Raw genomic sequence first — 23,781 nt, 5'->3', positions numbered from 1 at the left:
AGCCTCGCACCACCACAACCCACACCCCCCCACCACCCTACAGCCTCACACCACCACAGCCCCCACCACCCCCCCACCACCCTACAGCCTCACACCACCACAGCCCCCACCACCCCCCCACCACCCTACAGCCTCACAGCCCCCACCACCACCTCACAGCCTCAGCCCCACACCACCACAGCCCACACCACCCCACCACCCTACAGCCTCACACCACCACAGCCCACACCGCCTCACAGCCTCACAGCCCCCCCACCCTACAGCCCCCCCACCCTACAGCCCCCCCACCCTACAGCCCCCACCACCCTACAGCCCCACACTGCCCCCACACCGCCACCGCCTCACCGTTTTTCCATTTAAACCCGATTGCCTGCCAGGGTCACAGGCAGGCGTGTTCGCATTACGGCGAAAATTCCTTCAGCTTCGCGAGCCAAGCATTCATCTAGCGCCCAGTGTAAACAGTGTGCGTTGGGAAATACGTTGGGGGGGGGTGGGAGGCATGTCGCAGTCTTAGAGGGGTCGAGAACGGTCTACTGAGGGGGGAGTCGGGGGGAGTGTTCAGCATGGGAGTTGGGAGTGGAGAAGAGACGCCGCGAGTTTGACAAAGCTGCTGTGGGACTGCCCATGTGGTACACGGCTCTGGTGGTTGAGCGCCCGCGTGTGCATGCCGAACTTCTTTCGCGCCGTACGTAGCCGACCGCGCTAATCGGCGGAGTCGTCACGTTGGCTTCTCTCGAGAATGGTGTCCCGATTGCGTTATGAGAGTCGAGCAATGAGCGGAGTGAAACGCTTCCTTGCAGAATTATCGCATGAGGCAGAGTCCCCGTGTCGGCGTGTCAAGGATTGGCCCTTGGGGCATGAACTGCATAACAGATTGAGAAGGAATGTCTTCAGTAAGCCTGCACAAGCGTATGTAGGAATGTCTTCAGTAAGCCTCTCGCCCCCAACATGAGATGCTGAACTCTTCTTGGTCTCTAAACAGTGGGTGTCCTCTTATCATTCGTAGGAAATTCATTTAAACATATATTGGAGGGGGGTTTTTCCACTTCAGATTTTGACATGCACAAGCGTATGTATGTGGTGCAGTGCCAGATTAAGATAGTACGGGGCATGTAGCATGATGTTATAAAGGGGTCCTGAATCAAATAAAAATATTAAAACACACATTTTGAACTTGCATAGTAAATCAGTAAAGTAATTGTATTTTTTCATTTGCTATACAGCCAGATAATACGACAAATCGCTAACCTTAAACACCCAGTCGTTCATAAAAATTGAAGGCAGTATAGTACTATAGTAATAGAGCAAGTGCAGAATCACTGAACCGGAATTGATAGCTTGAAAGCATTTAGCGTGGGGCCCTTTAAAGTGCGGGGCCCGTACTTTTGCTACTTTTGCTCCTAGGATAATCCGGCACTGATGTGGTGATTGTATTTATTTTGCATGGGTGCGTTCATATGGTGACCGAGGAGACCACTGAACGACCTTTATTTCACCAGCTCAGGCCCCGCTGAGCGATGTAGCTCGTTTTCAGAAGTGACCTGGCCGTCACAAATGATAGCTCAACGGAAGTGGCTTATCGTGTGGAAATTTACAGCAGCGAAATACTCTGAAAACGCGTGATGTTGATTCGAAATGTGGAGGGAAAAACCGGAGGACCTGGAGAAGAATCCACGCGACCACGGGGAGAGAGAGTCTACAGCAGGCGTCAGGGTCGGGATCGAATCCACGACCTCCAGTATATCAGGCGAGGTAGTTGACATCTCCGAGCCGCCGCTGCTAACAGCAAAGACGCCCATGCCCCCGACGCCGTGGTAACACCCTCGCGCGTGCACCCCGAGTCTAGCGCCTAAATTGGGCAAAATCAACGAGTTTGCCCAAGTGGGGGACAGCAGATTTCATTTTTTCTTCTCCCAAATGTAAAACCCCCCGGGGAAGTGGAGGATTCCGCACATTTTTCTGCGCTCTGCTCGATTTGCAGGGCAAGTGCCACGTGGGTTCAACGATAGCGGTGGCAGGGGGGGGGGAGTGAGTTCGCAGGGAGTAGCGGGGGGGGGGAGCGGGGGGAGCCCATGCGTGCAGCCACGTACTTGACGGCCAGTCACGGGTCGCCGCGTGTGATTAACTCTGGCGGGAGCTGCTCCGGTGTTCTCCAACGTGCCAGTTAAAGGCCGCGCTGGGCCACTTCTTCGCTCGGACGATGAACGGGGCACAGCTTTTACGTCTTGATTTGTGGGAAAAGGCTCCCCTCTATGTCGGAGTGTTCGCTGGGGTTGGAGGGGGGGCGCTGGGTAGGGGTACTCGGGTGAGCATGTTTAATGGGGAAGGACTGAGGAGGGAGAAACGGAGTGGCGACGTTTTGATTCGGAGAGTTGGAGAGAGGCCGCGTGATTTTAGCCTTTTTCATTGGAAACGAGAGGAGAAAGGGAAGAGAAGGAGCAGGGAGGGATGGGAAGTGACAAAGGGAAATGATGGAGAGAGCGAGAGCGAGAGAGGAAAAGTGAAGGGGGTTGGAAAAAGTGAGAGATGGGATGGAAGGAGGAGAGGAAAATAGAGGAGGATTGAAAAGGCACGAGGGAGAGATTAAAGGATTCGTGAGCACGTGGAAAGGTGCGACGTGTTGGGGGCACAAGGGAGCAAAGTGAAGGAAGGAGAGAGACGTGGAGGAAGATGGAGAGTAAGGAATGAACGAGTAAAGGAAGAAGTGAGGGGGCAACTGCAAGGGTGAACAGGAAATGAAAGAGGATGAAGAATGAAATGGAGAAGTATGGTGGAAGAAGAAGTGATAGAAATCACGACGGAGGGACAGGTGACACAGTGATGGAATGATGATGCAGAGAATGATTGGGCGGTGGGGTGGGGGTGTGATTGGAGGGTAATGACGGAGGGTAATGGTGAAGCAGTGGAAAGTTTTAACAAGTCCACGGAGAGCCCCACGTGGTTTGAGGGACAATACCACGTGTGGGTGGGAGGTTCCTTCCCTCCATTTGTTCTTTGGCTCCGCTCATTGCATTGTTTACACAGGCGGCTGAGGCTGGCGGCTGAGGCTGGCGGGTGTCGTGTGTCCCTTGTCGTGGCGCACGGGGGGCAAGGTCTGTGTGTGCCTGTGTACGCCCGCCCGGGTGCCAGCTCGCAGTGTCGTCCGAGTTGGGTGGCTCCAATCGCCGAGGCAGGGGAGCGCTGCTCAATCCGACCCTAACCAGCGCTGACGGTGGCCAGACTCGGGCGTGGACCGCCCCCCCCCGCCCGCCCCTGTGCACAGAGCGTGAAGGCTGGGCCGCTGCCGCCACCACCGCCTGTTGCTGCGGGGGGCCGAAGGTCCTCGTTGCGGCGGCTCGGAGAAATCCGATGAGCTGTGAAGCTCTTTATCGCTGATGTGCCCCAGTAGCTCGAGGTTGTCTCGGCTCGCAAGTCAAAAAGTCCCAAGTGATCTCCTGCTCGGGTGAGCGTTGAAGCGGTGCCCCCACCTGCTGTTTACAGCTCGGAGCCAGTGGTAGAAATTCCACATTCTTATGGCGGGGGCAGTTGGCGGGGGGGGTGCTAGCATAGTTGTGATAACAATCTTAAAATGCTAATGCGCATTCTGTAAAGATAGTTAAATTTAGGCTCCGAGAGGCATGCTCCGAGCCGACTTGTTGTTAGCACGTGCACACAACAACTGACTTTACATTCAAGCCGCCCCCGTGTCTTAAACATCTTCACCGGTGGATGCTTTTCAGTATCGCATTTGCGCCGGCGCCGGAGGTTTGTGCGAACGCTGCCCGCGGTTTGCCCCACGAAGCCCCCCTCTTGGGTACTGCCCGCCAGGCCACGTTCTGCGGCGAAGAAAAGTTTTCTTCCGGATCCCCCCCCCCCCCCCCCAATCGCCGATCATCGTAAGCCGCGCATTCGGGCAGCGGAAGAAATGCATTGCACGACTCCGGCCATCGCAAAAAATTCCTCTGACCAATATGATTGTGCGTCCCTCTGTCGGCTTCCGAGATTGTCGTTGTACGGTCGTCGGGAGGTGCCCCCTTGGACCCGAGGGACGTTGCTCCAGCATCCCCTCGCGTGCCGGGCGCTTCGCGAAACAGCTGGGAGGCAACGATCTCCCGCAGCCAAAGAGACGAGCATTCGCATGAAAGCAACATCAAGAGTTGTCAGAGGATAACGAAGAGAAAAGTCCTCCAAGCCAGCGGGGGGGGGGGGCAAGAGTGGGCTTTTCTTTTTATCTATGGGTGTGTGCGTGAGAGAGAGAGACTGTCTATAAGTATCCTAGTCGGTATTCATGCGTGAGTGTGTAATAGAATCTGCGTGTGTGTGTGAGCGCGCGTGTTATGTGCGTACTAGGGAAGGAATGCTGCGCGTGTCTGACTGCCACGCTGAACTATGAGTGCGATCTTGGCGTCCGCCCCACTTGGGAAAAAAAGCAAAGCGGGGGGGGGCGCCCTCCACCGACACTCTCCGATAAATAACGGGGCTCCAACACCGCCCCAACCACACCCCAATGCTGCCCCAACCACTCCCCAACGGTAACCCAAGTCCCCAACCACGCCCAAACTCTGCCCAAACTCTGCCCCAACCACGCCCCGACGCTTCCCCAACACTGCCCCAAGGCCACCCCAATGCCACCCTGACACCCACCCCAACGTTGCGCCAAGGTCACCCCAACGCCATCCCAACGCCACCCCAACGCTGCCCCAACGCGGATTTGCACGGCCCCCAAAAGTGCGAGCGATGCTCCTCGTCGGCACGTTGGTCGAAGGTGCGTCGGGGAAGGACGATAAACTACCCACATCGACACCGTCGCTAAAGGCGGATCCCTCACAGCGGTTGTGGCGAAGCCCTCGTAGATTCTGCACGCGTGTCACGGTGGTTGGAAACAAGGCAAACTGTTGCTTAAAGACCGCGAATCGTGGCAACTCGCGTAATATCGGGGCTGGCGATCCGAGGGCAGTGCTCCACCACGCTGCCAATCCCAGAGTGCTGCAGGGATGGCGCCATGTTAACTACATCGCCTCGTACGCAGGAGGTCGCGGGTTCGATCCCGACCCTGACGCCTGCTGGACATTTGAAGCTTGCGTGTCTCTCTCTCTCTGCCCGCAATCGCGTGGATTTTTATTCCTTTCACTAGACATATCCGCGTGATGATGTGAGCCACTTCTGTGAAGCTATTGTTTGTGGCCACGTCGCTTCTGAACAAGAGCTACGAAGCCCAGTGGGGGCCCCACCTTTGTAGAATAAGAAAAAAAACTTGTTTCGCAGTCGAGGCGTTTTTCCGCCCAACACGCCGAGTCAAAACCCGTTGCAAGAGATTCGCTCGGCCCCTGTGTTGTCGTTTCCAGGCTCTATGCAATTGTTTCGGCTTTCCGCCCCTCCCACGCGCAGTTGCCGCGTGTGTTGCTGTTGGCGTGGCCACGATTAGAAGAAGCGCGCGTTCAGAGGATTTGGATTTTTATTTGAGTGACATTAAACTCCCAGCAGGGTGTGGCGATGTGTCAAAGTGCCCGCGTTGTCGGCTCTGATCGAACATTGTCAGTGAGTTTTAATTGGGGCCCCCACGGTGGAGAGATGTTATCAGCCTCGCCTGGTATGTCAGAGGTCGTGGGTTCGATCCCGACCCCGATGCCTGCTGCTGTATATTTGAAGTGTTGACGGCAGAGGCACGTCCGTTACCAAATGTTATTTTATTTATAAATATTTATAAACAGCAACCTGTTATAGAATCTCCATGAACCAGTTATTCTTCCCCCCCCCCACTCCCGGCTTGGGTGTCTTTGTCCCGGCTTGCATCAACTTGTTCCCGATGCCAACGCTCCGCTCGCTCGCGTGTACGTGAGCCGCAGTTGCCTATGAGGTCACCGCCGCTCATTAGTCCGCACAGGGGTCGGACGCCACGTGTGCACGCACCACGTGTGCACGCACCACGTGACCGTGTGGTGGTGGTGGTGGGAGTGTAACGATGCTTCTTGGGTCACTGTGGATTAATATCCCTTCTTAAGTTCCCGATGCGTGCGCCCGGGTTGAGTGTGCAACAAACCGCTGTTTGGCCATTTGTACCCGCTGTGTGTAATGGGTTTCGTGTGACCTCTGGCCTCACTTTTGAGGCACCTGCTTACATGTACATACGCATGTTGAACTTCTTTCGTACCGTACGTAGCCAACCGTGCCGTATGTATGGTGAACTTCTTTTGCACCGTACGTAGCCAACCGTGCTAATCGTAGGTGCGGTGCACATTCACGACAACCTAAATAAAGAAAAAGTCCAATCGTGACCCCTGGCATCGTGACAAATTGTTGCATCGTAAGGGGAGGCGAATCGCCGCGCCCTCTAATAGCACGCGAGGCTTATCCCTGAGATTATTAATCGTCACAAATTCCAAACTTGCATCCAAAGGCCGTACGTATATCAATGACAATTATCTATGAGTCAGTTGAGGCATGAATGCTCCGCTATGCTAATCATTACGCCACCGCACCAGGTACTCATTTGAGGATGACTTGATCTAGGGGAGGCCACGGACCAGTTCAGATAATCGTCACTGGTGTTGGCCCTGAGCGGGAATGGAACTCGGGTCGCTGGGCTCGTAGAGCTGCGGGGCTAATCACTGCACTGCCGCTACAAGCAGCCCCGCGACAACTTTCTGACCCCGTGCCCCCTCCTGGACGTCTTTGAAAAAGAGCTTCATGGCTCGTCGGATTTTTCCAGGATACATAACGAGATTCCGATAGGTGCACGTCGAGTCATGCATGCGATGGCATCGGCAGGAGTTTATCGAAGTGCGTGCGTGTGTGTGTGTGCGTGCGTGTGTGTGTGTGTGCGTGCGTGCGTGTGTGTGTGTGCGTGCGTGTGTGTGTGTGCGTGCGTGTGTGTGCGTGCGTGCGTGTGTGTGTGTGCGTGCGTGCGTGCGTGTGTGTGTGTGCGTGTGTGCGTGTGTGTGCGTGGGTGTGTGCGTGTGCGTGTGCGGTTGTGTGTTTGTGTGTGTGCACCTCCTGTGTAAGCTGTACAATGCGCCGTGGTCGGTTTACGTGGTGAAAAACGACTGCTTAGCAGGCGAACTTAAATAATCTCCGGCTTGGGTCACTGACCTGCGGTATTTACACACATCGCTTGACCATGCTGCTGCAGCTGCTAGTACTGCTGCTGCTGCATTGGCATTTGGCGCGTACAAATCACACCAAAGCCAACACGCGCGTTATTCAATCGTCTCTTCCTCCTCCACGTCGACGTCGTCTGGCTGCTGCTGTGGATGCAGAGAGCAAACAACGACACTCTCACATTCAGGTGGTCAAGCCCAGAGAGCCGCGCAATAACACCGGATAACAAAGTGTCTCATCGACTACATTTTGAACAATTGCCCCTCTTCAGAAAAACCACGTGGTGTTTGCATTTTGTATAATATATACATTATTGCCTGTAATATGCGTGCTTATTTTCTAAGGCCACAGTATTTATTTCTGCCCGTAATGTCGCTCGTTACATGTATACAGGGACCCCTCTACTTACAAACGAGTTAGGTTCCAGGTCTGTTCGTAAGTCGCCTTGTTCGTAAGTCCAACTTTACTTCTGTCGATGCCAAACACCTGGTACGGCATGTACACTAAACACGGGGAATGGCTTTAAAAGTTGTATAATCTCCTGTAAATGTAGATGCCACTGGCTCTTCCTGCGGCATCTACGTGACATACGGGACAGCTTTGTTCGTATCTCTGAAAGTCCGTAAGTCGAATGTTCGTAAGTAGAAGAGTCCCCGTGTATACATTTTTTGTTTGTTTACGCGCACAGTATTTACCACAGCTTTGGAGGAACACAAATCGTGGATTGCCTGGTGGGTGGAGGGGGGGATGACATCACGCCGAGTCTGACCCTGCAGAGGTAGGGGGGTAGTACAATGGAAGGAGCCGCCACGTGTTTGTTTTTGTGCTCTCTCACAGGACTCTGTTTATCTTGCCGATAGCTGCTCTCACCAAACAAGGAGCAGTACCGGCGCTGCTGGTTTCTCTTGTTTTGCTGCTTTGGTGAAGAAGGAGAGGTTGGTGGTGGTGGTGGTGATGATGATGCAAACCCGCAATCGAGTAACTTGGAGATCTGGTTTAGAGACCGCACAGGAATGGGCTGTTGTGGTGGCGATGATGATGGCGGGTGTGGTCACTCACCACCCACCTGCAGTGGCTTTCTCACTGGCTCCTCGGCCGTGCGAGCTGGGTGGAGCGCGTTATTATTTGTTCGCGGAGGAGGGAGAGGCGTAGGGAGAGGCGTGTCGGAGGGAGCCTCATTTTGTCTGCTGCCTTACATCCGTTCTCTCACTTGCGATCTCCGCAACGGCGCTCGTCGTTGTTGTGTCCAGGCCCCCCCCTCCGCCCGCACCCAACGACCTCATTGGTTCCTGGACGAGGACCGCAAGTCGCCGTCGTGAGTCGGAGGTCACCGGTACTCCCCCAGTCGTCGTCGGCCGTGCAGGATGTGCAGTGCTGTGGGCTTTGCCGACTGCTGTGGGCTCACGCGGAGTGTTGTGTAACCCACCGCGGCTGTGCGGTGATTTGTCCCTGCGTGTACTCGTTCCCTCCCTCGTTAAGATGATACTTCCCACGAAAAGAGGACATAGTCTAAGTTATGTTTTTACCAGGTAAGGCCCACTGAGCTAAAAAGTATCTCTTTTTCCATAAGAGAGCTGGCCACATGATAACTTAACGAAGGGGCTTATCATCATGTGGACATTTATAGCAACCAAATACTCTGAACGCATGATGTTCATTTGAAATGTGGAGGGAAAAAGCAGAGGACCTGGAAAAAAATCCACGCGACCACGGAGAGAGAGACACGAACTCCAAATATACAGCACACATCAGGGTCGAGATCGAACCCACGACCTCCTGCATACCAGGTGAGGTGGTTAACATCTCGCCACCATGTGGGATCCCACTGGATGCTGCCCCGTAATATATTTGGATTCATACTCTTTGGTTCTTTCGGTAAAGTCACGTAGGCAGAAAAATAATAGATCACGACGTTTCGATCGCAACACAAGCAACCGTCATCAGGTGTAAAACAACCACAGCAGGATGGGAGAGTTGAGTTTACATTTGTGTATGGTATGTGTACTCTGGCCCCTGGTGGCCTTTAGTGCGGCCTGTCCTACAAGACACACAGAGTGACAACACCACCCCATCATCATCATCATCGTCGTGCTGCTGTCAAACCCAACATTGGTTTCAAATGTGTGGCGGCAGCCCTCGCGATGATGATGTCTTATCGGCTCAAGTGCCACTCCACGTGAAACTGAGTGAAGATCGCTGAATTAGACGATCGTGTCAGAAAGCCAGACTCCTGGCCAGAGGGAATCCACTAAGGTTTTCCGTGTGACGATTTAAACTTCGTCGATTTTAATTCCGAGTTCTCTAGGGCAGCACGTGCGCCCCTCCCCCAAGGCTTCTAGGCCTGCTTGCCGCCCCCCCCGCTTCCACAAAACCACACAACTCCTCTGTGCAAACTGTTGTTGTTTGGACCACACTCTATCATGGGCACCCGTGACTGATTAACTCCCAGGGGGCCCAGTGGGGACACTGGCGACTGAGGCAGAGTTTCCACTCTGGAGATCTTTCCTGCCCTCGTGGGCAATACGACACGGCAATACACAACAGGCAAGAAGATCCATAATACAGGTTTTTTTTGGGTTAGATCGCGTAAATGTGTGTCGTTAAACCCGCCACCACATTTATATATTTACGCGTTCTAACCCCAAAAAAACTCTGTATTACGGATGATATTGGTCGCGAAAGCGTACGCGTTACACAGGCAAGAAGATGTTTGTCTCTGTTGATGTAAAAAATTTGCCAGTTTTTTTTAAAGCCTTTCTAAATTCTGGCCTTTTGCTTATCCCTCATTAGGTGTTTCAGTTCTTGCACGTTCCTTACACAGGTTCGTCGTTTTATGTAGCTCTTGTACGTTTCTTACACAGGTTCGTCGTTTTATGTAGCACCTCCACTCCTTAGATAGCCGAGTGTTGAGTTAATTTATCATTCAGGATGCTTTCTTATCGCTCCAACATGGGGACTGTGTGTGTGCGCGTGTCTAGTGGTTAGCGCTACGCGGGACTACGAACCCGGCGACCCGAGTTTGATTCCCGCTCACGGCCAACACCAGTGACGATTGTCTGAACCGGTCCTGGGCCTCGCGTAGGTCGCACTTGTCCCAAAAGTCCATTAATGTTATATGGGTGATCTTTGTCTTCATTTTTTTGCTCTTGTGTTTTTTTTGCTCTTGTTGTTTATTGTTTAATTAAAACATATTTGACTTCATTGCCCACATTCCCCCCCTGGAGGTCCTCCTAACCTGCTGTGCTTGCCAATTAGATACCTTGGTGGGAGCGGGTGGTGGTGGCAGCGGTGGTGGGAGTGGAGGGTAGTGGTGTTGGTGGGAGTGGGAGCGGGTGGTGGTGGCAGCAGTGGTGGGTGGTGGTGGTGGGTGGTGGGTGGTGGTGGTGGCGGTGGTGGCAGCAGTGGTGGGAGCAGTGGTGGGTGGTGGTGGGAGTGGGGGGGGGTGTCATGCCATGTGGAGGCAAAGCGGCCACCCTGCCCTCTCGCATCCTTTTGAAAACCTCTCCGAAAAAAATTGAATCGCTCGGCTTGTTGGGGGGGTTGACGTCAACCCGCATTACTAATCGCGCAATTATAAACATTAAAATGAATCGGATTGATGCGCGAGTGTGGTGACGCGTGCAAGCGCGCGGAGTTTTCGTGAATGTGTGGCGCGCTCTGTCTGCGTGGTTTGTGCGTTTTGTTTATTTGTTTGTTTCTTCGGGGGAGCTTCGCCGCTGTTGCCCATTTCCCCAGTTGCGACCACATTTCTTGAAGGCTCCTTTTTGCTGCGGGACAAATTAATTCGGATCTCGAAATGTTATCGGCCGTTGGCAGCGTTGCATGCCGCGACGAGGGCCGTGCCCGAGGGAGAATGCCGTGCTCGTGCATGCTCCCGGGGGGCCCATTGTGACCGTTGGGGCAAGTGCTGCGAGCGCGCAGCGCCTATGAAGGCCGGCACTGTGGCACGCGAGGGGGTGGGTGGCCAGCACCACTCCCCGTGGCGATGTTTACACACCGCACCAGGTACTCATTTGTTATCGGCCATCAATGGGAATTGAACTCCGGTATCCGGGTTACAACAACCGCCATTCGCTGCTAAGTGGCGGTGACGTCACCACGGCGCTTGTGCCAGGCTAAGTGTACTTTAAGGCCACATGAAGTGTCGGAACGCCCGCCGGCAGGAGGTCACGGGACAGACCCAGGTGCCATGGGTTGACTTGACTGAGATGACGGGCCGATGCACCGCCTGCATTAACCGCGCACGCACACGCACGCACGCACACACGCACACACACACGCACGCACACACGCACGTACACACACACGTGCCGCATAGCCGGTTCGTGTAAATGTGACAGCTCGGGTGCAGTTATAGCTGCCCACCGAGGTAATGTCTCCCGGGATTTTGATTTCTGAAGTGGTGGAGGAGGGGGGTAGTTGACCACAGCATGCCAAGTATCGTTTTGGAGGGTGGCCGTGTGGCACACTTTTACTTTTAAAACTTTATCCTTTTCCAATCACTTGTTTATGTGTTTACGCATGCTCAGTTGCTTGTTTGTTTTTTAATCGTAACGTTTCGTGACGCTGAATCGTGAACGTCATCAACGCTTTCCGTCTACCGTTTCTTGCGGGGTGGTGGGTGAAGTGTTTTTTTTTGGCCAACGCAACACATCGCTGACGCAGAACGGTGGATTTTATTCTTGACTGCGGTGAAGAATGCAGTGCATTCGGTGAGAGACCCAACGCAGAATATCCCTGGGTTTGATCTTCCACGAGGCTGCTCGTGGTCCACCCCAAACCGCATCCACTGCACACACCATGGCAGTAGATGCGGATATCCTGATGCTGCACAAATGTAACATGTAAAACTCTGCAGTAGTATAATGACGCAATGCCCCGATCCACGAGGGATACGAAGGAGTCGTCGCAGCGATGCCACACGGCTGCTGCTCCTGACGCGGCAGTCTGGGCCTGACCACCTGAATGTGAGATTGTGGCGTCTACATCCGCAGCCACACGGCAGAAGTAGAAGTGTGAACAACATTCTTTGTAGAGACGTTACACAATGTGGGGTATTCTGAGCGCAGCCATTGAGAAGGGAAACCTTCCAGCGCTCACGCCGGTGAAGCTACTTTATTATTTTAATGGTGCATGGCTGTGATTCTGATCCGTTTTTAATTACAAAAATGGTCTGCGCATGCACGCGAGCGCACACGCGATGAATTTGTATGAAAAGCTCAAGATGTTTGTAATAAGTCATACTCTCGTGCGGAATTAGTCACTCGCTCACGACTCGCACTTTCCAGTGAGCCAAGTGGCCCAGATTGCCACAGCGGGGGGGAGGGAGGAGTGGCCGTTTGGTTTGCTCCGATGTTCGGTTACTCAAAACGTCGAAAGGGAAGGGTTCGCGTTGTTGTTGAAACCGTTCTGCGGCGTTCCGGGGCGGGGGGGGGGTCGTGGAAAACAAAATCTCTTTTCCTGAGTTTTATGTAGTTTTACTACTGGAAGCATTTATTTTGTTATCGTTGTTTGAACTCGCCATCACCTGTTATGTAGCTGTGTTTCAGAAGTGACCTGGCTATTGCAAGTGGAAATTTGTAGCAGCGAAATACTCCAAACGCACGTTGATTCTGAACGTGGAGGGAAAATTCAGAAGACCCGGAGAAAAATCCACGAAACCACGGGGAGAACATGCAAACTCCGAAATATCTAGATGTCAGGGATCAGGATCAAACCTACCTACTCCTGAATACCAGGCGAGGTAGTTAACTGTGGCACCCCTGATCTAGTCGGGAGCCTTTCACAGACAATAATAATACATACAGTTATTAAACTCCATCTTGCAGCTTGTGCAAAAAAACTTTCGCCACCTTACTAGGCCTGCAGCCTGCGAGGGACCTGGGCTGCGTCGAGAGATTTCTCTGCAAGACTTTATTTGTAAATATGAGAAGATAAAATCAAATCTTTCTTGTAATGCATGCTGGGTGCCACTACCTTGTATGCATGTACGCACGTTGAACTTCTTCCGCACAGCACGTAGCCAACAGCGCTCGCTTCACGCTTAAGTCTGCGCGGTACAAAGCGGTACACCAGCGGTGGCCGATGCACGTGGGCCCGCGGAAGATTTTGTCGTTGCGTGCCGGCTGACGGCAAATAAAAAAAATCCCAAACTGAGAATTCGTTCTTGCAAAAAACAGAACAACCAACTTATATGACGCTCTTACGTTACGTCCACATCGATATCACAGGGTTACATTCATCCGGGTAAATTGATACTCGTTTGGTTTTCTGGTGGCGGATCGCGGACTGCCCGTCGAGATCCACCAGAATGGGCCGCCGCGGCGCCCGCTTCGGTGGCCACCGCTGCTCGGTGACCATTGGCACGAGAGAGCGTCGCTTTACCGCATCCTCCGGCTGGCTACGTGCGGCGTGAGAAAAGTCCAACATTCGTGCGTGCGTACGTACGTAATTCTACCGCTGCCTTTTGAATCGGGGGTCGTCACTTTGGGATTAAGTATCTCATTCGTGAAATGTTGCGTGTGCGTGCGTATTAGCTGGGGAGATCACTCGGCCAGGTGCACTCTTACCCATTGTTCGACGCGTTTTATGAATGCGCGCTCATGCAAGCCACGTGGTGTTTTTTTATTTTCTTTTTGATGCGTGTAGAGTTTGGGTAAGGAAACTACGGCATTCGGGCTCGATGCAGGAGGGGCCGTGGTCTAGGCGGGGCGCCATGGTGGCTGTGAGATGTTAACTCCCTCGCCTGGTATACAGGAGGTGGTGGGTTCGATCCCGACCCTGACACCTGTTGTATATTTGGAGTTTGTGTGTTCGTAATGTGGTCGCGTGGAGTATTTGGCTGCTATAAATGTCCACGTGATGATGAGCCACTTCGTTGAGCTATCATTTGTGATAACCAGGTCGCTTCTGACAAAGGGCAGCACAGCTCCGTGGCCCTTACCTTGTTAAATGAAAATAGCAGCCGTAGTCGTGACGAACTGACCTCGTGAAGTTTCGAAATGCTGCGTGCCATCATCCGCTTGAGAGATCCTCATCCTGCACCTACGGTTAGCACAGTCGGCTACGCACATTGCGAAAGAAGTTCAACATGCACACACACGTACAACGTCGTCGTCGTCATCACGAGCTGCAAACCCCCCCCCCCCCCCCCCGGGGCGTAGCGGTCCCCACGAGACGGCGCCGGGCGATGGAGCCGCGCCCTCGCCGCCACGCATTGGGTGTGCAGGCCGAGGCTGTGCTGGCGATGCTCGGGCTGCGCGCGTGCTCATTGCAGCAACACATCGGTGTTCCGGCGTGTTCCGGCTTTTGGAGGCGTTGGCCTGCCAGGTGGTGGGGGAGCGGTGGTGTAGCGGTTAGCGCCACGCTGCGCGACGAACGCGGCGACCCGAGTTGCATTCCTGCTTCACGGTCAACACCGGTGACGATTATCTGAACCGATCCTGGGCCTCCCATCGGTTGATTCAGCCTCAAATGAGTACCTGGTGCAGCGTTGTGTAAACATCGCCACTGGGATCACAAAGGCGGCCGGCCGTGGTGCTGGCCACCCGCCCCCTCGTGTGCCGTGCTGGCCTTAATAAGTGCTGTTCGCGAACAGCACCTATTAAGTGTAGCCTTAACAGCCTGTTAGGGCTACACGGGGGATCTTTGGCCTGGCGAGCAGGCCTCGACACGAACACGACGCTTGGTTTTGGAGAAGTTGGCCTGCCGAGTGGTGGACTTTGTGGGAGGGTGGGCGGTTTGATGGAAGGGCGGTCGAGTGTAACTTGTTGTGGCTATTGTTGTTGTGGTGGTCGTGTGCAGTGGCCTGGTGTGCTGGGGAGCAGGCGTTGACACGAGCAAGATGTCGCTGTACGATGAGCCCATCGGCGAGGCCGGCAGCGACAGCTTCTGGGAGGTGAGTGTCCCCCCCTCTCCTCCGGGAGACGCCCCTGAGGCAGGCGCGGTCCCTCCCACGCCACTGCTCGAGGTGTCTCGTCAGTTCTGCACCGCAGTGGCAATGTGACACTCGCATGCAAGACCCACCACATGCAAGGTGTCTCGTCCGTTCTGGACCGCAGTAGGAATGCAGAAAACATCCACTCCAAGCCACCGTGTGGATTGTGTGACACGGAGCTCGGGGGATCTCCGTATGGGAGGGAGTGTAGACCACCACGCAGCCGCCCTGAGGTTGTTGTCCTCCCCCTCCGCACCTCCGATGAACTCGGTTGTCTACGTGCGGTGTGTAAGAAATCCAGCGAATAAACGAACGTGTGTCGAGATCGCGAGTTCTCAACCTTCGTGGGACCGCAGCAGATTTGTGTGGAACAGCGTCGACCGCCGTCGTTGTGGGCAGTTGACGCCTACAGTGGTCGGCGGGGCGGCGCAGCGGTAACGCTCGCGGCTCGCGACAGAAAAGTTCCCGCGTTCGATTCCCTACTCGGGTGCCTCTCCGTTTGGAGTTTGTAAGCTCTCCACTTCTTCAGAGTTTGTAGTTCCAGTGGCCTCCTAAGAGCGCTCCAGACGGCCGCAGAAGCGCAGATGGCAGAGCGTGCGGAATCGCGGGTTTGGGTCTCGCGTGACGCCCCCCCCCACCCCCCGCTTGTGTGCCCGCGCCCCCCGCACGCAGGTGGGCAACTACAAGCGCACGGTGAAGAGGATCGACGATGGCTACCGCCTGTGCAACGACCTCATGGCCTGCCTGCACGAGCGCGCGCGCATCGAGAAGGCCTACGCCACGCAGCTCACCGAGTGGACCAAGAAGTGGCGGCAGCTCATCGAGAAAGGTGGGCGCGGGCGGGCGGGCGGCTCCCCCCGGCGAGACGGCGATGCTCATTGCTTGCCGATATTTACAACGACGACAAATATTTGGGAAGGCTGCGGTTTCTCGCCCCTTTTCTCCGGGGTAACCAACCGCTACCGACTGGCGCGCACCGCACCGCGGCAAACCTCCAACATATCCTCGCGCCGTCTCGTTCGCGGATATTTTAATATTACTTGCGACGTGCGGACGAGCACGGCACGTACCGTACAGGTTCGTAATTGTGGCCCATGACGGCGCGACTCGTAAAATCCCCGAATTTAAGGACTCGCTTGGCTAAAAACTCTTAAAATTCGCACAGTTCCTTGTTTTTTTAACGATATCAGGGTTTTTTTTAGCCCAGCGGATTATGTGACCTGCAACAAGTCCCCCGCCTGGACCTGCCGGATCTCGTGGTGACGTTGCCGGTGCTCGCGGCGACCGCGCCGTTGTCGACGACGCGGCTGACGTGTCCCGCGTGCCCCCCCCGTCCCCGCAGGCCCGCAGTACGGCACGGTGGCGACCGCGTGGAAGGGGCTGATGAACGAGGCGGACAACGTGAGCACGCTGCACGTGGACATGCGCACGCAGCTCATGAGCAAGGACATCGAGACGATCAAGGGCTGGCAGAAGGACGCCTTCCACAAGCAGATGATCGGCGGCTTCAAGGAGACCAAGGAGGCCGAGGACAACTTCCGCAAGGCGCAGAAGCCGTGGGCCAAGAAACTCAAGGAGGTGCGTGCGGGGGGGGGGGGGGGGCTCAGCTGGCTTAGCTGGCTGCACGGGGTCACGACGGCGCTGGCCGCCGCCGTGCTGTGGTCTCGTATTCCTTAGACTGTGCGATTTAGATTTTTTAGATTTAACTCTTACAATTCTTACTATTCCACAAAAAAAAATCCTGAAGAGTGGGAATTGGCCGAATAACCCGAGGTAGAAATCTCGCTCGATCGTCTTGTGGCTCGGTGAGGAATTCCTAGACAGAAAAAAATAAGAAAAATATTATTTCTCTGTCATGCGTTATGTTTGCAATGACACCTCGCACGGGGCCGGAGAGAGACGGCCTCCGCTTGTGTGACCGTCTGGAACGTGCTCCTCTTTCCAATATTCAGAAGCCGGCTGGAGCTAATGCACTTTTAAACAATCATCTAGATTGACACACTCATTTCTTTAGGACCGCTTTTTTGTTGCGTGTTAGTTTCTTGTCGTTGCCCCCGCGCCTCCGATTAGCACGGTTGGCTACGCACGGCGCGAGAGTCGTGCTACGTCGTACGTTCGGCTCCTCGAACGTGTCGCGCCGTGCCCGGGGCAGGTGGACGCCAACAAGAAGCTGTACCAAGCGGCCTGCAAGGAGGAGAAGATGGCAGAGAGCCGCGACAACCAGTCCAAGACTGACCCGGCACAGCCACCCGATGTGCAGCGCAAGCTGGCGGAGAAAGTGGAACGCTGCAAGGCTGAAGTGCAGAAGGTGGGTCGGGGTGGTGTGCTCTGGGTAGAGAGTCGTGTCGTCGTCACGGGTGAGCGTGCACAGGGGCAACAAGGGATTCGAGTATTTGACTGCTCTCAATGGGCTTCTCTCTGGGCAGGTATTTTTGCCACTGGTAAAGGAGATGTCTCATAGTGTAAATGCTTACCCCGAGCTATCAATACTCTGATAGGGCGCTGTTTTTGAGTTGAACGCCTTTTGGCGTCATCTGGTCCAACACCATGTGAGACTAGGCTCTAAAAAAACTGTCTCGGGTGTGGACCAATCAACTTCAAGGACAGTGCATATCATTATCATTATCAGAGTTGTTTCTTTTTGTTTGCATTTTGACTGCTTGTGTTGTGGTTATTGCAAACATGATGCCTTGTATAAAGGTGTCAGTTTTTTGTACCAGTTGAAAGGGTAAAAACCTATCACTATAGGTGTTAAGATGTTAAAACACCAAACTGAAACCTTTTACAAGGAATCATGTCTGCTATAACCACAATACTTGTGGTCAGAATGCAAACAAAAAACATACTGTCTTTGAAACTGATTGGTCCACACCAGAGACAGCTTTCTTTTGAGCCTAGTCTCAAAACGGTGTTAGACCAGAGGACGCCTTGGGGCACCTTTTGGCGTTTTCTTGCTGTGGTTGTCTCACCTGATGACGATTGCTTGTGTTGCGGTCGAAACGTCGTGATCTATTATTTTAAAACCTACGTGACTTTACCGAAAGAACCAAAGAGTATGAAAACCTATTCTCATATTGTGGGTTTAATCTCCCAGGACCGGTTCAGATAATCGTCACTGGTGTTCGCCGTGAGCGGGCAGTCGAACTCGGGTCGGCAGGTTTGTAGCGGAGCACGCTAACCATCGTCTCCTCACACACAAAGACAAAGATCCCCCGTATATCTTCAACAGACTGCTGGGGCAAGTGCTGTTATCGAGCACCTGTGCGTGTGCGCGCAAACACGCTCGCAACGAACGCACGCACGACTCTTCCCTTCCACCTTGTTCCCCTGCAGAGCAAGGACCGCTACCAGAAGGTTCTGGAGGATCTGAATTTGGCCAACCCCAAGTACATGGAGGACATGGAGCTGGTGTTTGACCAGTGCCAGGAGGCCGAGGGAAAGCGCCTCACCTTCTTCAAGGACGTGCTCTCAAGCGTCAAGGTTCACCTCGACCTGTCCAACAACGACAAGTGAGAAACCCGTTTCCGGACGAGCTAGGAAAATTGACATCGCGTACGGCTGGCGTTCTCGAGACATACGTGTGTGTGCACGTTGAAGTTCTTCAGCGCCGTATGTCGCCCCAGCCCCAACGTACGAATTGGATGCCGTCACGCAACTTGGTTTTGCTCTGTCGGTAACCGATGGGGGAATAATGGAGTGAGGCTCGGGAAACTGTGGAGGCGTAAATATTGAGACGTGCTGGGGATAAGTCCGCAGAGACTAAGACGTGCACAGTTGCGAAGACACCCACGAAGACGGTGAGACATATAGACGGGCACTCTGAACCCAGGGAGTATGTATGTATGTTGAATTTATTTTGCACTATTTGCACCAACCATTCTAATCTGAGGTATGGGGGGGAAAGACAACAAACAAAACACAAGCCGCAGTTCTCAAGATATGAGTTTTCAATCTGGATTATTTAAAAGCGCTATAGTTCTCAGTGGCTACCTAACATCAGACAGGAAGAGCGTTCCAAACGGCCGCAGGAGCTGCCGATGCAGAAGCGCGCAACACCTCAACGGGAGAAGAAGCGGATGCTCGTCCAGGGAGCCGCACTTACCGAGCGCTCGCCCTGCCCCTGTCTCCTCCCCCGTGCCGTCGCGCAGATTTGCTGCCATCTATCGGGAGCTGCAGCAGGACATCTCCAGCATCGACAAGGAAGAGGACCTCAAGTGGTTCCGTAACACGATGGGCGCTGGGATGCCCATGAACTGGCCGGCCTTCGAGGTGCGGGTAGCCAGGGCAAGGGGGGGGGTCGGGTGGCAGCGTGAGCAGGGGGGCAGCTTTGAGAGCAGCTGGGTGCGTGGCCAGCAAGAAGGGAGGTGAATTGGGATCGGGTCAAAATCTGGCCGCTTTTCAGTTCTGGAATTTTACGAAATCGCAAAGGCAACAAACAATTTGAAGCCGGATAGCGAAAGCCTACGTCTTAAACTTATTATGAATTATATATTAACCCTTTGCTCTTGCGAGACGTCTCCAAGTTGCAGGGGGGGGGGGGGGCCTCGTTCACCGCTGAATCTCTGAACACGCGAGTGGCTCCGCGTTTATTTAACTTGGAGAGGCGTCGTAGCGCCGCTGTTTTTAAAGACATCGTTACTCACCGCGGCGAACCGCAGCGACACGACCGCCACCCTACGATAGCCGGCGCCAAACGGTGCCGCACGGCCTCCCGCATGGCCTTGTGGGAGCCTCGCTGCGGATACAATTATTCAACTTCAGTTTTTCTTCCGGTTCCGTTCCGTTGACGTACACGTGTGTATGTCATGGGAATGGGAAAGGGTTAATTCCGAACGCTACGTTAACTTGCCCAGGATGTGGTGAGTTTAATTCCCGGTCGGGTGTTGACTTGGCCCCTCATCCCTCCGGGCTGGTTGTTCTGTGGAAGACTCGCCCCTGTCATAGAAATGTGGAATTTGCATGAATGGCGCAGGGCTGTAAACAGGATGGGAGCAGAGGAGGCATCGTGTTGTGTGCGGGTGCGTACATATACACAGACGTATGGGGAGTGGTGGCGCAGTGGTTAGCGCATTGCACTACGAACCCGGCCAACATAGGTCGACTCGGCCTTAAGTCAAGTACCTGGTGACGGGCGGGCGTGCCCTGCCTCACCCTTAATAGGTGCTCGCTAACAGCACTCACCCCAGCATTCTGTTGAAGGCCGTGTGGGGGTGTCTTTGCGCGCCGTGCGCGTGTGCAGGAGTATTCGCCGGACACCAACCGCACCATCAGCAAGCGCGAGAAGTCTCGCAAGGCCCCCGACGGCGTCACGCTCACCAACATGACGCAGGCTGGCGACTACACAACCACGAGGGCCAACACAGAGAGGTGCGTGTCCCTCCGTCCGTGTCCGCTTGATGGTGCGCGCGAGCGTGTATGTGTGTGTGTGTGCGCGTGCGTGTGTATGTGTGTGCGCGCGCGAGCGTGTGTGTGTGTGTGCGCGCCAGGCCTGGTGGGGAGCGGTGGTGTAGCGGTTAGCGCTACACTGCGCTCCGAACCCGGTGAACCGAGTTCGATTCCCACTCATGGCCAACACTGGAGACGATTATCAGAACCGGTCCTGGGCCTCCCCTAGGTCGACACAGCCTCAAATGAGTACCTGGTGCGGTGTGTAAACATCGCCACTGAGGAGACAAAGGCGGCCGGGCGTGGTGTTAGCCACCAACCCCCTCTTGTGTCGTGCCGGCCTTCATAGGTGCTCGCTAACAGCACTTGCCCCAACAGCCTGTGAAGGCTACACGGGGCATCTTTGTCTTTGGCAGGCCTGGCACGGACTTCACCGCCACCGAGTGGTGAATGGCGGCCGTTGTGCGGGGCAGCGATAGATATTTGTGGTCGCGTGGATTTTTCTCCGGGTCCTGCGGTTTTCCCTCCACATTTAGAATCAACATCACGCGTTCACAGTATTTGGCTCCTGCTATAAATGTCCACATGATAAGCCACTTTGTAGAGCTATCATTTGTGATGGCCAGGTGGCTTCTTAAAGAGAGCTGTACAGCTCAGCGGGCCTTACCTGGTAAAATAAAATAGTTTAGTTTTGTCGTGCCAAGAGTAGAAAATAATTCACTTTTTTTTTTTCCCGCCGCCGCAGCTTTGAACAGAACCAGAACTTTGCGGGCGAGTGGTCGGACGAGGAGGCCTCCAACCCGTTCGGGGGCGGCACCAACGGCCACAGCAACCCCTTCGAGGAGGACGGCGCGCCGGCCGCCACCGGCGTGCGTGTGCGGGCGCTGTACGACTACGACGGGCAGGAGCAGGACGAGCTCACCTTCCTCACCGGTGAGAACACACTCACCTCCCCCTCCTCACCACCAGCGCACACCAGAGGTCGCAATCGGGTACCCGATACCCGTACCCTACCCGATACCCGGCCGGGTACGGGTAGCCGTTTGCGACCCTGGTGTGGCCGGGTACGGGTAAGGAATCAAAACCCGTTTGCGACCTCTGGCGCACACTCACCTCACCTTCCTCACCACCAGCACACACTCACCTCACCTTCCTCACCAGGCAGTGCACACTCGCCTTCCTCACCGGGTGTTGAACGGCGGCGGTGAGATGGAGGCAGCAGTCTTCACGGTCGCCCTGTTCACTGGCGAACTCTCCGCAGGTCAAGAGTTCATCAAGCTGGAGGATGAAGACGAGCAGGGGTGGTGCAAGGGCCGTCTGGAGAGCGGGAAGGTGGGGCTGTACCCCGCCAACTACGTGGAGCCCATCTAGGATCACACGTCCGTCCATCCAACCACCCCCCTTCCCCGCCGTGGTCATTTAAGCACCAACCCAAATGTTTACCCTCTCCCATCTTGACCTCTCCACCCCACCTGACCCCCTCCCCCGACCCCCCCCCCCCACTCTCCAACCGAGGACTCTTTATCCTGAATATCCACGTGACATGAATCCCGTCTGCACAAGGAGCTGATCAAAAGTTGCTCCAGCCCTCACTGAGCCTGCCTTACTTCCTGCTCTCCGATTGGCCGCGTTGGAGCTCACCCCACGTTTCATGTTCACCGCCGCGCGGCACGGTGACCGGCGGTGGCAGTGGCGGCGGTCGTGGTGGCAATCTGTGCTACTTCTCGATTCGCAAAGATCATGTGGGGTTCCCACCTCCACACTTCTTTGCCTGAGCAAAAAAAATAAAAATCGTACAAAAAAATAATTTCTTTACCATGACACCCAACCTGCCACACTGATTGGCTTGTTCTGTTGCCTTGGTGACTTCAGTTATTGTTTTTTTGCTTTTGTATTTATACAGATTACTGCAAGCAGCCTATCTGGCGAGCCAGCATTAGTTACATCATTTTGTTCATGTTAAATAGATAAGTAAAAAGCTGCTATGAATGCTGCAATTCTTTTTTTTTTGTCACTCCGTAGCGGTTGTCCAAGTATTAATATTGACGTCACGTTACTGCAAAAACCAATCTAAACGAGAGTCTTCGCTCTTAAAGTGAAGTCATAGTGTCAATTTGCACACACGATAATCCCACAATCCAAAGGGATGCTTGATTCAAACAGTAACCTTGTGGTCTTGCCTAAACTGACTTCCAGGTCACAGTCGCACCCAGCGTCAACGCTTTTTTTGCAATCGACACGCGTGCTAACGTGTGTCCCGCTCCTGACGTTATGTCTGTGAGCTGCTCGATCATAAGCATAAAATCCTGCCGGCATAGTCAAGTTTGACCTCCTGTATGTTGAACTTTTTTCGCACCGTACCGTAGCCAACCGTGCTAATCGAAGGTGCGGGGGAAGGACAACAAACTAAACACAAAGCAATTCTAAAGAAATTCGTTTGTCAATCTAGATGATGATTTAAAGGTGCGTAGCTCCAGTACCTTCCTAATATCGGAAGGAAGAGCGTTCCAGATGGCCACAGGAGCGCATCTGAAAGCGCCGCGCGATGCAGCGACCGTCTTTGTTCGATGGCCAGCCAAAGGCCGCCGCTGTGAGGATGATGACCGGAGTTCGCGTGGTGGTTGTATGCTTCTAATGAAATGTAAAATTCTTATTTGACAAGGTAAACGTGTTCTCGAATTACTTCAGAAGCATTTTGCACGTCAAGCGAAATAAATCTCGTCCAGCAAAATACCCCACCAAAATGCCGCAGTCGATACAGTATTACGCAACAGCAAGTCGTGCCGTGAGTTGACTCCAACGCGTGCCTTTGTGGTGACTTATTTGCCGGTGAATGGGGAAGATTTTTGTGGTTGCATCGACGACTCACGCGAGAGAAACCCCGAGGAAAATCAAATCCTCCCAACGCGAGCCAGATCGTACGCGAGCGGAGCGCTTTGCAGACCTCTAAGCGGTAACTCACGGGGGGCGCCTCCAGGCAGTCGGGAGTTGTCTCTAGCAGTCGGTGTGTGAACGCCACTACACCTCTTCACCCAGGCATCTGCAATCATTAGTTAACACGGCTGCGTTGTCTGCCACGTAATAGACAATGGCTAAGACCCGTCGTTTGCAACAGTAGCACACAGCGTGTTTTTGCGGGCCAATTCCCCAATTTGAAAGTGAACCTGCCTTCTAAAGTGTAATTGAAAAGATTGACGATGTGCAGTGGCAATGTATGCTGCTAATGCAGCGACATGGATGTTGGGTTGTGGAAGGTCGGTAAGAAAAGGACCTTGGTAACAATTGTCCTGTTTCTACCTTGAGCTGTAATTAAGGACATCTCACCTTCAGTGCGGCATGTGATTTTTAGCCTCGAGAATGCGTGGACATACTGCAGACGCCCT

General features: G+C 54.1%; 1 protein-coding gene across 1 annotated transcript in view; it reads left to right on the top strand.

Moving 5' to 3' along the window:
• LOC144942243 (protein kinase C and casein kinase substrate in neurons protein 2-like) overlaps positions 1-22,189 on the top strand; it is a 56,641-nt gene extending 34,452 nt beyond the window's left edge. Inside the window, exons 2-10 of the mRNA XM_078868989.1 lie at positions 14,881-14,974; positions 15,686-15,842; positions 16,356-16,591; positions 17,166-17,321; positions 18,347-18,522; positions 19,162-19,282; positions 20,253-20,380; positions 21,144-21,331; positions 21,660-22,189. Coding sequence (XP_078725115.1) covers positions 14,921-14,974; positions 15,686-15,842; positions 16,356-16,591; positions 17,166-17,321; positions 18,347-18,522; positions 19,162-19,282; positions 20,253-20,380; positions 21,144-21,331; positions 21,660-21,769 — 1,326 coding nt within the window. The 5' untranslated portion in view covers positions 14,881-14,920 and the 3' untranslated portion in view covers positions 21,770-22,189. The remainder of the gene's footprint in view (positions 1-14,880; positions 14,975-15,685; positions 15,843-16,355; positions 16,592-17,165; positions 17,322-18,346; positions 18,523-19,161; positions 19,283-20,252; positions 20,381-21,143; positions 21,332-21,659) is intronic.
• The last annotated feature ends 1,592 nt before the right edge of the window (positions 22,190-23,781 follow it).

This window comes from Lampetra fluviatilis, chromosome 27 (assembly GCF_964198595.1).
Source record: "Lampetra fluviatilis chromosome 27, kcLamFluv1.1, whole genome shotgun sequence".
Classification (NCBI taxonomy): domain Eukaryota; kingdom Metazoa; phylum Chordata; class Hyperoartia; order Petromyzontiformes; family Petromyzontidae; genus Lampetra; species Lampetra fluviatilis.
The sequence above is the reverse complement of the archived record's forward strand: the minus strand, read 5'-3'. Positions and strand labels throughout refer to the sequence as shown.